This window comes from Taurulus bubalis (assembly GCF_910589615.1).
Source record: "Taurulus bubalis genome assembly, chromosome: 4".
Classification (NCBI taxonomy): Eukaryota; Metazoa; Chordata; class Actinopteri; order Perciformes; family Cottidae; genus Taurulus; species Taurulus bubalis.
Genome location: NC_136592.1, coordinates 251,732 through 265,605, shown reverse-complemented (window position 1 = coordinate 265,605; position 13,874 = coordinate 251,732). Strand labels below are relative to the sequence as shown.

At 41.7% G+C, this 13,874-nt stretch overlaps 1 protein-coding gene across 1 annotated transcript in view; it reads left to right on the top strand.

The window, feature by feature from the left end:
* Positions 1 to 13,874, top strand: part of cemip (cell migration inducing hyaluronidase 1) — a gene marked incomplete at its 5' end in the record, with an annotated part of 138,084 nt that overhangs the window by 64,375 nt on the left and 59,835 nt on the right. Inside the window, 5 exons of the mRNA XM_079217571.1 lie at positions 3,790 to 3,859; positions 4,307 to 4,435; positions 9,970 to 10,055; positions 10,860 to 10,991; positions 11,432 to 11,467. Coding sequence (XP_079073697.1) covers positions 3,790 to 3,859; positions 4,307 to 4,435; positions 9,970 to 10,055; positions 10,860 to 10,991; positions 11,432 to 11,467 — 453 coding nt within the window. The remainder of the gene's footprint in view (positions 1 to 3,789; positions 3,860 to 4,306; positions 4,436 to 9,969; positions 10,056 to 10,859; positions 10,992 to 11,431; positions 11,468 to 13,874) is intronic.

Here is a 13,874-nt window from a genome sequence, read left to right as displayed (position 1 = left end):
AAATAAAGTAATGCTCCCACACAAGATGAAGAATGACCAAATCAAGTTTCTTGTCAATTGCAGTTGAACTTATGTTGTTTTGTCTCATATGCAGTGGCCTGGCTATATATAGGCCAAACTAAATGAGCCCTGAAATGAACATTTGCAGAACATTTGTCAGCTATTTATATTATGGTAATATCCATCATGGATCAGCTTCCACCCTGACATTTTAGAATATTGAGAAGATTTCCAAATGGAGAGAACATTCTGAACAAACCAACCCTGTCACAGACAGAACATGGAGACTGGACAATTCTGAAAAACCCAGCCAATGTTTGACTGAAACATTGTTAACATGCTAGCAGCTTGGCTGTAAGAATAGTCCACCACTTTGGTTCAGACAGAAACTGTGATTGGTCCCCAGAGAATGAATCCTACTGACTTGTCCTCTAGCGTCGCCATGAGCTTGACATTTATAAAATAAAATAAGATAATCCTTTATTAGTCCCGCAGTGGAGGAAATTGCGGGATTACAGCAGCAGACATGTAAAGTGAACACAAGAGACACATAGTAAAATAAAAAAACAAGTAATATAATTATGTGTTGAATTAATTGCTAAAGCTAAGTTACGAATGTATTGCTCTGGCATTCAGACTAGTCCTTCTGACTGGTTCTGTGCAACCACTTAGCAGCCGATCGGCTGGGGGGCAGTGGGTCGACATCTCCGAGGCAAAGAGATCCTCCTCTGCCCTGCTGAAGAGACCCTAGATGCTGTGCACCATCTGTGGATGAAGCCACCACTCCCCCAATGGAGGCTTGTAATGGAAGAGGGAATCTGCGACCTGATTCCGTTCTCCTGGTAGATACAATGCCCGAAGGCTGGTCAGGCGAGGGGCCACCCAAGTCAAAGGGGCACCCATAGCAGCTTTCCAGACCTGGTGCCCGCCTGATGGTTTTTGTGAAACACGGCCGAGGTGTTGTCCGACCGAACAAGTAAAGCCATAAGTATTTGGACTGTGGCACAATTTTTGTAATTTAGCCTATTTACACGACTGCAATGGATTTTAAATAAAGCAGTCAATATGTGATTAAAGTGTAGACTTTCAGCTTTATTTCAATGGATATAACTAAAATATGGAATTAACTGTTTAGGAATTACAGCCATTTTTACATAGTCCTCCACATTTTCCGAGGTTCAGAAGTAATTGGACAAACTAACATATTGGGGATCGAGCCGGCTACCTTGTGGTTGCGGGACAACCACTCATCCCCCTGAGCTACAGCCGCCCTTAGCCACTGGCAGGGGAAGAGGCTTGACAGCGACGTAACAGGATGTGACGCACATTTTAGCTAAAGAAATATTTAAACATTTATTTTTATTTTCAGTGACCCAATATCACCTAAAACTCCAAGATAAGAGGAATTCCCTTAGAAAGTTTTCCCACTGGACAAAAAAAAAAGAATAAAATAAAAACATCTTTTCTTCTTTTCAATGCCTCAGTGAGCCGCAACAGACGAGCTAAAGAGCCGCATGCAGCTCCGGAGCCGCGAGTTGCCGACCCCTGCCCTACGTTTACAGCTTCGGGGTGGGGGGGGGGGGGCAAACACTTAAAGCAGTGGTTCTCAAACTTTGTGCTTTTATAAATATGTGCTTTTATAAATAATAGAATAAAAACAATTACAATTACTTTGAAGTAAATCAGATTGTTCCGAATGTCTTTTTTTTATTGCAATCACTTAGAACAATGAAAATGAAGTTCTAAACGTGAAACAAATAACTAATATTGAATTACTACTAAATATCTTATTGTGGAAAACAATTAGCTTTTTTTTTGCAAAACAAGACAGAATGTGTGCAGATATGTGAGCATCACGTTGTATCAGTATTAGTGACTGCAGTGAGCTGCTTTCCTCGACACATCTTTTTAAAACGGCGTTGTAGATTTGATACGGCCGCTCTCAATTCATGCTCAATGTTGAGCTTAGATCTGTATGCTGATGAGAGACGCAACAGCAGAAAAGACGACCTCACAGAAATCTCATAAATCGACTTTTGGCAAAACGCGAATCAGCATTTCTCTCCCAGGTGCTCTCTCTTCCCTCTGACTCTTGCACACATCATATGACACATCCATGTTTAGATGCTCATATCTCGCTGTGTGAATCTCGTACGATCTCGTGGACAGAAGGCAGCGGAAGCGAAGGTTCTACTAAATCTTGGAGACGTTGAACCATATTTCTGTGCAGAATTATCGTGAAGAAATTAATATTTTCAAAACGTAAACATTGTATACCGCGGAACCGCGGTCGCAGATTCCGAAGGGTTAAAAGACGTTTTGCAGACTGGTCTCTCTGTGCCCTCTAGGGCTTTCCTTCACAGTCTGCAGTGTAGCCAAAGTATTTCCAGATTCCACTTCTGGCATCTTTTTTTTCAACAAGCCGAGAACGTTCGGCAAGAGCTCTTGAACTCGAGGCCATGTCTCCCCAAATCACGCTGCTTCTGCGTGTCTCAAGTCTCCATGCACTCAATGCATGCAGGCAGCAATTCTGTAACTTGAGGTGTAAGACTGACTAGGCCTGAGTCTGGAGGAATTCATAATGGGAGAACTGGGGATATGTTTTGCTCCCGACTCTCTCAAAGTCTGGAGTTATGGTGCGTTCACACCAAAAGCGTTGCAATTTTTTCGCGCGAATAGATTACATGCAAAGTCAATGCACAGATGTGCGTATGGATGCGAGTAACACGCATTTACGGCGGCCGCCGTGAATGACGTGAGGCGTGACGCAAATCAGTTTGCCTCATTCACGGATAATATTATGAACCCGGACACGAGGGGGTTTGATGCGCCGACGTTTATCGGACTTGTACAAAGCAGAAATAGTGGTTATTTCTTCGATGGTGGATGGCGGAAATTAACTGTTTTCATGGCAATAAGCCACTCCTCCGCTCCAGGCGTGTCTAGCGTGAATGAAGTGAAGGATCACAAATAGTCCGGCGTGTAAACTCACGCGAGTAAAGCGACACAAATATTTGCTTTGCTTTTGGTGTCAACGCAGCATTAAAGAGTGTGAATATACAGCACTCCGCTGCATAAATCCCCTTCAAAATAAAAACACAATCTATAGATATTTAACATAATTACAGATTTAAAAAAGTTATATATACTATATTATTATATAATATAATAGGAAGGGATATTTACTGGAGACAACTGTTACAGCAGGGCCAATAATTGGCAGGACCTTTAGAAATAGAGTGGATGGTATTACATCAAATTCCTTGAATGTGCTGTAACTCTGTTATGTTGTTCATTCTGTACACATGACATATATTGCTTCTGTACATCCGAGGAGAGGAATCCTCCTCGGTTGCTCTCCCGAAGATTTCTCCCCTTTTTCCTGATCTGATGTGAGGTCCCGGGATAGGGATGTCGAAAGTGTACAGAATGTAAAGCCCTCTGAGGCAAATTTGTAATTTGTTATGCTGGGCAATACAACATAAACTAAATTGAAATTGAACATCCAAGGCAAGATGATGGCTTCATTTTCAGAATTAAATCCATCAAGTCTTGTAGGCTGATAGGTTGAAAAGTGTCCAGAACAGTCGGAAAAGGGCTAGAGTTAGATGAAGTCCCAGGATTCATACTGGACCTATTAGCCATTAAGGTCATTTTCTCTCCCTTAGTTACTGTTATTGTGTTCAGAGGCAGTGTTCACATTATCTTTAATTACCTGGTTTAACTGGTTTACACTATTTGGGTGAAACTAAATGATTTTCTCTTTTTCCTTTCCAACCCTTTATATAGCGCCACTTCAACTTTCTGGATCGCCAACCCCAATAATAACCTCATCAACTGTGCTGCTGCAGGCTCAGAGGTGAGTCCCCCCCCCCATTCTCTCCAGGTGGAGGTCTGTCTCATTACTGCCAGGTCAGATTAATGGCTGTGTACTCCTATTAACTTCAGAATCAAGCAGACAACAGACACAGGCACTGCTGCACTTTCACTATGATAGAGTGCCAATTATGATCGTACTTCTAGGAATGTTACAAGGATACGTTTGCTGGAATTGAGTCTCATTCATGCAATGTAATAACTTATCTAATTTGCATATGCATGGAGAACAATACAAGAACAGGCAGGCTGACATGTAGGTGGAAAAGCCAAAGCTGTAGTGGGATTGGGAGTGTGGGTGAGCTTGATAACAAATATCTCTTTAGGAAATTACACATTTGCACAGATGTTTTATTGTTCTACAGTTATTAGAATTAAAAAAACTTAAGTGTTGACAGCCTCTTTTTATATGTTTTGTGTGATCCCTCAGGAAACCGGTTTCTGGTTTATCTTCCACCATGTGCCCACCGGGCCCTCAGAGGGGCTGTACTCCCCCGGACACACTGAACACACACCTATGGGCCAATTCACTAACAACAGAGCCCATTCCAACTACAGGGTGAGTCTGAGGATGGACTAGTGCCAGAGGAGGAAAGCGTCAATGAGCCAATATAACATTTTCACACTACAATTATAAATTGTATTAAATATGACGAACACTGAACCTGAAGCATAACCATAAAATTCACTTGAAAATACCATTAACATCAGCAAGTTGGTTGTTAAAAGTTAAAAGTTACTTACGCATATGAATCATTTTGTGGGTGTCTTTTAGATTTCACTCGTTTATTTCTGTTCTCAAATAATATCTCTCTGTAGGGTCCCCATTCCATAATGTTGTTTTCCCAATAGTCACCTAGACAAAACATATACGAAATGAATACAGGGTCCATGTTTTGTAAAGCATGGCAATCCAAGATGATCTCCATTTATGGAATGGTATAATTTATTACCCTTCACAAAAAAAGTTAAAAAGTGCACACATGTTGCAATATTTGCAAGGCATCAAAAACTGGACCTACTCCCAGCAATCTGTTCAGGGTCAGGAGTCTACAATGGCTACACCCACTGGATCATACCCCAAAACTAACTCTAGGAAAATAAAATAAAAAGTACAAGCTCAAGAAAATAGATTAGTCCATTATGTACACCCACAAGACTAGCCTTGACATACTACCAGGCTGCTTCTGTGGCGCTGAATGAACTGCAATTCCAAGAAAATAACCTGAAAGATGTCACAGTGATGTCATCGGAGTTATCTCAGTTTGTGCTAAGTACAAATTAATCAAAGGAAGCCTGGTTACAAAGTTATGGTTTGGTTTTGAAAAATGTTGCCATGCAGGTTAGAAGGCTTTAATAAGAGACTGTTCCATTCTGTTAACATTAAAAGTCCTAGATGTATAATATTCACAGGTGAGTATTTTTATTCGTCATGTCCCTGGTAGGGGAATTTTCCAACGGGCAGCGTGAATGATGCGTTTGATGCGGGGCGAACAGAGCGCAGCTTTATTGTCGAGCGAGTAAACTGACGCGGTGAACGTAGCGCGAATATTCGCAACTCTTTTGGTGTGAACGTAGCATAAGAACAACAATAACTCTCTGAGGGTTCCTGAAGTGACCCCAGTGACTTTTTACATGGGTTTCCATAAGTAGAAGTCCATATAGCACAGTGACCTACGATGTAAATTACTGGGTTCTTCTTTTTCAAGGTGTTGCTGAAAACCAACAGCCAATGCAACACAGAGATAAGGGGAGAGAAGATTATTGTACAGAGTGTCAGTAGTCATCTGTTAAGCAGAAAAAGACAGCACAAGCGAAAGGTGAATAGAAGGACTATGCAAATTGAAGACAGACAACAGAATAAAGTTAGCCAAAAGAGAAGGATGAGAAGGAGAGAACAGGGCCGAGTTTGGAGGCGTCTGCGGATCAAGCTCAGCACAGCAGAGAGATTTATTTGGCGCTGGTGGAGAGGAAGTGTCACTGTTATCACCCTCCTTCCTCTCTGCCCAACAATGAGTTATTTTACCGACCATCTCACACTCTCTTTCCCTTTTAATTTGGATCATCTTAATGGGAGCATAACTCATGTTCGGCTGCCACCCCAGGATGTCTGTGAGAGAAGAGGTTGTGTCAGGGCTGCAGGTTGGCCGTTCATAGCAGCAACACAGTGGTTGCCTTTTGTTTTGAAGCAGCAAACTGTCTGATCAGTCCTTGATACCAAATATTGATTAGACTATTCACATTTAAACCCTTCAAATTCTAGTTTGTTTACAGAAGAAAAAAAGAATCACAAAAAAGATGTATTATTTTCTATACTTTATTTTCTTTTTATTCCTATCTGCCTCGGGTTTCGCCTGGAGGAAATGGAAAGTGTTGTTAGGGAGAGGGACGTCTGGAGCACCCTCCTAATCCTGCTGCCCCTGCGACCATGGATGGATGGACTATTATTATACTTAATGCTAGGGGGAATTTTTATTTGAATATTTTCAGTCAATAATGAGCAACAACACTTATCTTCTTGATTATATTGCTCCATAATACAATAGCTATGCCCTGAGTGGATACCAGGACAATAGCATGTATTTGCTATTTGCTAGAAAATGGCTGGCACTAAAGCCTAGTTTATGGTTCTCCGTCAGGACGCTACGCCGTACCTACGCCGTACCTACGCCGTACCTACGCCGTACCTACGCTGTACCTACGCCGTACCTACGCTGTACCTACGCCGTACCTACGCCGTACCTACGCCGTACCTACGCCGTAGCTACGCCGTACCTACGCCGTACCTACGCCGTACCTACGCCGTACCTACGCCGTACCTACGCCGTACCTACGCCGTAGCTACGCTGTAGCTACGCCGTCGACGCAGACCCCTACGCTGTAGCCTGACGCGCACCTCCAAAAAATCCTAACTACGCGTCGCGTTGACGCGGACCGTAAGCGCTGTGATTGGTCCGCTCAGAACGTAATTTCCGGCAGTTGCTTTTTCCCAGCCTCGACCGGTTTAGTGGTCGTACAGAGCACCTCCGCAAATGTCTTCTCTGTCGCCTGCGCTTCAACATTTGCAATATAAGCATTTGCTCTTCAATATTGATGAGCTACAACTTTAATGCAGCCGCTCCAACTTGGTCGCCATTGTTTACTGTGACCGGAATTCGGCTATAACCCCTGAAACCACACAGACACACAGACACGCCCCCCTGGTGGCATGGCGGTGAATTGCAGGCAACGCGTTCCCTCGACGCAAAACTCGACGGCGTACCTATGGCTACATAAATGATATTTAACTAAATGAGTGCCATGTGATGCCACAAAAATAAAGAAAACTCTGATGCAAAATGATACAGGTCCAAATCAAATATTTTTTTCAGTTTACATGAACAAATTATTTGAGGATGAAGACTGATTAATTTGGCAAAAGTATCTCCCGTAAACCTCCTTAGACCCATTAGCAAGCCGGACCGAGCCGCTAGCAATGCCCAGAAATCCACACAGTTAAAATATCAGATAGGTAGGTTACTAAGGTAGTCAGGCATGCAAACGGGGTTAGGGGTAATGGACTGTACTTGTATAGCTCTTTTCTAGTCTTCCGACTACTCAAAGCTCCTTAGCCTATTGGCGACCGTGGCAGATTGGTAGTGCAGGGCCGTCCTTCATTAGAGGATCAAAGGCTCGATCCCCGGCTCCCCTAGTGTTGATCTGTCCTTGGGCTAGACACTTAACCCCAAATTGCTCCCTGTGGCATGTGAATCTACCAGCAGCAGTTTGACCTTGTGGTCAGTTCAAACAAAGACATTTCTGGTCCATCTTTTCGCCATTGCTGTTCTTCCTCAGCAGTATTTTCTGCAACTAAACCAACTGCAGTGTGTCGGAAATTTGCTTCTTGTTTCAAGGTACCCATCAGGACCCATTTTTTATTGGCCCGCAGCAAATTCTAAAAATATAATGGAGAGAAAGTCAAGTAAATGACAGCTAGCATGTAAGCTCAACAATCGTATTTTTGCTGTCCGAACAAAACACAAGAAAATGCCACACTACCAGCTACGAGGTCGCTCAACTCACACGGTAACCTTCTCAGACGGAGAAGTCATAACACAGAGCCTCACTAAAGTCAGGAATAATGTGCCCAGAAAATTTGCTGGAATTCAACAACGTGAGCAAGTCCAGAAACACAAAGATTTGTCAGCTAACTCATGCTCTTGCTTTTGATTTTTACCCGATTGCGTGTGATGAGAGCACAGACGTCGCTCAGCTGTTTTTGCCAGTTGACGATAATTTTAGCATTACGGAGAAGCTGCTGGGTCTGAGGAATCTCAAGTGCACAACAACGGGGAAGGACATGTTTGAAGCTGTGTCAGATCCACCACAGAGAAATTCAAGCTGTTCTGTCTGATGTTGAAGCCGAATACAGGACCTCCTCTCTCACTCTGAGGTCTCTGCTCAGTCGCTGCTCCGTGCTGCAGCGGTTTTATTCCCTGAGGTCAGAAATTGACCAGTTTTTGAAAGAAAAGGACCTCAGAAAAAAGGACCAGCTCTTCATGAGCTGAGTGACCCTCTATGGTTGGCAGACCTGGGCTTTCTAGTTGATCTTATCATCATCTCAACACACTGAACAAGAGCCTGCAAGGCAAAGAGCAGATAGTACCACAACTTTAACGCATACATGAAAGCATTCTGTGCGAAGCTCCGTCTCTTTGAGACACAACTACACAACTTCAACGTTGTGCATTGTGCCACGCTGTCTGAAATCAGAGCAGCTTTTTCAGAGGTCAACATTTCTGCAAAAAATATGTCTGTCATCGCATCTCATGAGAGAATTCAGTCAGCGCTTCCAAGATTTTTCTGCCATTGAGAAAGAAATCAAGCTGCTGTCGACTCCCTTCATGATGGGTGCAGAAGAAGTGGAAGAGATTAGAACTGATGGAGATGCAGTGTGATGATTCTCTAAAGAGTCAGCATCAGCGTCTCTCCCTACCCGACTGCAACCAGAGCTTGGAAAAGGCCAAGTTTCCTCTGATGCGATTTTTTAAATATAATATATAAAATATTAAAAAAAATAATTAAATTAGTGCTGGGCAAAGTTGAACAAATTTAATCGGTTAATCGCATGATTTTTCTGTGATTTACAGCGATTCATCGCATTATGTGCAAAATTCAATAATGAATGAAAAACTAGTGTATTGCACGCTTTTATTTTAAAGTAATGTTATCAGAACAATATAACTCTCGGAGCAACAGCAAGTTAACAACAGTATATACATCTGTTTTCTTTTTTTTTACTGAACAGGTACCAGAAAAAACATTTGTCTTTTATCAGGAAACAACATAAACACACTGTTCAGTAGGAAGGGTCCCTGTTAGAGTGAGGTAGTGGTCGAATTGGTAGAAGTGGTCTAGCACAAAAAAACAAATCCAAATTTCTCCCTTTACCCCTTGCCTCATAACTATGAATGCTGTACTTCCGCTGAAGAGGTCCAGCCTGCCAAAGACAATGATGGTGCACTACCATCACTGAGTCCATCACTGAGTCCATCCTCACCTCCTTCAACACCGTCTGGTACCACTGCCAAGGACAAGTGTAGACCACAGCGTATCATTCATTCTGCTGAGAGGGTGATTGGCTGCAATCTCCCGTCCGTCTGTGATTTGTTCGGACCACAATTATTTTTCATTATGTCTTTATACTATTGCACTATGTTTATTGTTATGCACCGATCACCAAGTCAAATTTATTGTGCAAACATACTTGGCAATAAATCGTTTCTGATCCTGATTCTCTGCTACTGAGCGTACATTATTAAATAAAGAGGCCAACAAACAACGCACTCTTGTCACAATGGAAAATAACACTAAAATAATTGTTTCAGCTCAACTAAAAAGTCTGTTATTTAATTAAAATTCTAATAACTAGAGTGCCACTTGAGTTGGAAGCTTGATGAATGAATATTCACCTAATTTCGAGAATCTATTTATAACAATAATATGTAAATCAAACTCTGAGGGTCCAACCTTTTTCTAACATTTCTTTATTCTTGATCATTTGTGTTTGGTGTCTTATATGCTTGACCATGTAGGTTTTCTTCTTTCTGTTAGGCTGGAATGATCCTTGATAATGGAGTAAAGACCACCCAGGCAAACGACAAGGACAAGAGACCCTTCCTGTCTTTGATTGGAGCCAGGTCAGACTGTAACAAACAAACACCCTGTATGACAAGCTGATGTCACATCACTCCCAGTATAATTCGGCATGATGGCTCGCCTTTAATGGTCATGTTACCTGTTGATATTTTGAAACAAATGTTGGTATTATAATATGGAATCACAGTAGGTGTCACTTTAAATCAAGATAAAGTGATTTTTTGAAATCAACTAGATCAAGTAGAAGTGCAAAAGTAGAACACCAGTCTGTGGTATTGTTAGTTCCCCTAATGTTGTCCTGCTGAAAGAATATGAGAAAAAATCTATTTAAGATTTCCATCATATCAAAACCTTTTTAAGATCCTATTCAAGAATAATATTTTATTTAATAGACATCCAGTGTATTTACATTCCGTAGCTGCCTCTCTGTTCAAATTGTATACTCATGCCAGTGCTGTTATAAGACTATGTACATATTTTTTGTGTGCATTTTTATCATTCGTTATCTGATAAAAAATCGTGATCGTCATCAAATTATGGATTGAGTCAAGACTGAGTCCATGTGGTTGATACATTTGTCCTTTTAAAATTGAACTCTAGGATGTGTATTAGTAAAACCAACAGGTGTCATCAAATCACCAGGACTAAAATCTAGAGGAGTATAACTTGAGGTCACAGTAGGACCAATCCACAAATGGCATAAAAAAGTTACTGAATGTAGGAATGTTTGTAATGTGTTACTTGGCAGGCCCTGCACGTACAGCACATGTACATACATACGTATACAGTGCATCTAAATAGTGAACACTGTCATCTCTTCTCTGTATGTCTATTGAATTGTTTAGGTATGGCCCCCACCAGGATGCTGATCCCTTCAAACCCAGAGTCCCTGCTCTAATCCATCATTTTGTAGCCTATAAGAACCAGGACCATGGAGCCTGGCTGAGAGGAGGGGATGTCTGGTTGGATGACTGCCAGTGAGTAGGCCTACTGCATTGATCGATTGGGGCGACTGTGGCTCAGTGGTTAGCATGCCTGTCTTTCAATCAGAAGGTCTGTGGTTCGATGGAGCCACAGACTGCTAGACCATGTCCTTGTGTCTAGCATGTCCTTGTGTCCTTGAGCAAGACACTTAACCCCTAATTGTTGCTGTGTCTACGGTGTATAGAGCAAACATGTAAGTCGCTTTGGATAAAAGCGTCAGCTAGATGTAATGTAATGATCTGGTTATAGTGATGTTTATTAATTAGTTGAGTGAACAGGTTGTTCTTTTTTATTGTGGTAATTTAATGAAAAAGATAAAAGTGATAAATTCATCCTGTATCTAATAATAACGATCACCTTCAGAGTGTGTATTCACTGGATACTTTACTGTCGCTGTCCTCACAGTGATAATATTTTCTATTTTTTTGTCTAGATTTGCTGATAATGGCATTGGCCTCACTCTGGCGAGGTAAGAGCCCACACACACACACACACACACACACACACTATGGATACAAATAATGGACTTCTGTTTGTATTTACCAGTGGACGCATGATCCTCTCTCTCTCACTCTGTCTGTAAGAATAATTGGAGAACACCTTATATGGACTCTATTGGGAATACACTGGGAAATGGAGCGATTTAATGCAGTGTGGAAAGTAATTTAGGTCACATAGGTGAGAATTGGTGAGAAGTTTTCATCTGACTTTCGGGTCTGCATGAAGTTGTAAACAATTTTTTTCCCGCTTCGTTAAAGCCCCACTCCAGATGAAAACAGCATCTATGAATCTTAAAATGCCAGCTTCGTGTTCTCAGTGTGTTCAGGGTGAACAGTAGTGATGTGTCCTTTCGTGTCGAGGCTTCGATGCGCGTGTCGAGTAATCCAGGTAGATTTTGGTGAAGCGCGTATCGAGGCTTGTGTCGATGACATATGCGGTGACGTTCGAAGCCTCTGAGCCGGCCGTACCACGTGACTGATTCAGAAAATGGTTCGTAGGTTTTGCCGTGCGATTTGAAATACAAGGGGCAACTCCCTTCCTCTCTGTACCAGCTTCATGTGTGCCTGTGAAAGGGTATTTTATAAAGCAGGCAAAATAGTCTCAAAAAGCCCAGCACAGTAGAAAAGTTCTTATTTTTACTTTAAAAAAATTGGACACATCAACATGGACTAGCGGAGCTGAGGCTCGAAACACCGATCCTCTGACTGAAAGTCGGATATTCTAACCACTGACCCACAGTCACATCACAACCCTCTCCCAATTTGTTTCGACTTTTGATTTTGACCCTGCCATTATATCATAAAGATAGACACAATAATAATAAGTTAATAATTGATGTATTGGCGTCACAAACATAATTTATTCAATTTAAAGCTTCACACACTAAAGCCATGGTGTCGTTATGATCACTCTGCCTGTTTTTTTTAAATGTCAATTTAGCCAAATATATAGCTTTAACATGGATTTAAGTACTACCTGTCACTTCCTGGGGGTCCTTGGTGTTCATAGTGTACTGGAAATAATAGTCTCGGGGGAGATCCTCCATTTGACAGTTAGTTATATACTTTTCAAATGACCATCCTCTTAAGACCCATCCCATCTCTCATGCCACATGTGATATACATTGAACTGTGTGTTCCACGTCACCATGTACATTGAAGATCTTCCACGTGTCTTGTACTTTGACCTAATCCATATTATATTTTCAACCAATCCAATGTCTCCACGTACATCAGATCATGTATAGACAGATGACTGTGTCCTTAAATCAGCACATTCGTCAATCGATTCTGAGTGATATGTACCTTTGAACGTCTTTTTACCAGGTAGTCAGCATCTTAGAGTTCCTATCAGCTGGTATGAAGTTGAGTACCTTCAACCCCAATGTAATCAGTTTCTCCACATCTTTCTTGCAGTTACTCATTGTCTGAACATACACCTAATTAAACTCATGTTCAATCAAGGAATGTATATTAAAATACAGCATGTACATATTTTCCCCTTACAATAGGCTGAGAGACCGGTTTGGCCGGATGCATCTGGGTGCTTAAAAGGTTCTCCAGTTATTAAATTTAAGATGCAAGACACAGGCTTAAAAAAGAATGATCTTTGCAGCACAGGTTGTGATTTCCTGACCTTCAAGGGAAATTCACCACCTTTTAGGTGGATGTCCAAAGATGGTTTCTGTAGTACGCGCTTTGAAGGGTAAACTGATCTGGTTCCCCTTTACTACCGTGGGAGCTTGCGTTTTACTTGTTCCAGATAAACAATACAGGGAGATATCAAAATATCTCATGTCCAAGGGCATCTAGCTGAAGCTATCTAACTCAGTGATTTTCAACCAGTGTGTCGTGAGAGATCGCCAGGTGTGCCGTGGGAAAGTGTCCAATTTCACTTAATTGGTCCCAAAAAAAATTATTTAGTTGCCGCAAATAATTTTCCATTGTTGAGCGTCTGAGCCTGCAATATAGTGGCTGGCAGAGTAATTTCCTATAGAACAGGTCTACACCTTGTTCTGTTATTAAACAAACTAAACGGCCGTATGTTATTGATCTTATCTACATGACAGCTTGTCATTTCTGTCTCTACATGGTTACGTTACACTTCTTCTCTGCTCTCTGTGCCACGCACGGCGGAGTTCCGCCCCGATGCGCTGCACACAGACAGGTTAAGCTATCACTATTTTAAGCTTTGAGCTATCACTGGTAAAGCCTAACAGTTGATGTATTTGCAGGTCAAGACAAACATCCAACAGGCTGCAGCCTGGAGCTCCATAAATGACGTTTCTGACCCAAAAAATGCACTGCAGTGACAAAGCCTGCACACTTTGTGGTTGTCATTAAAATAAATGAACACCATGTTTCCTTTAAGTCAGT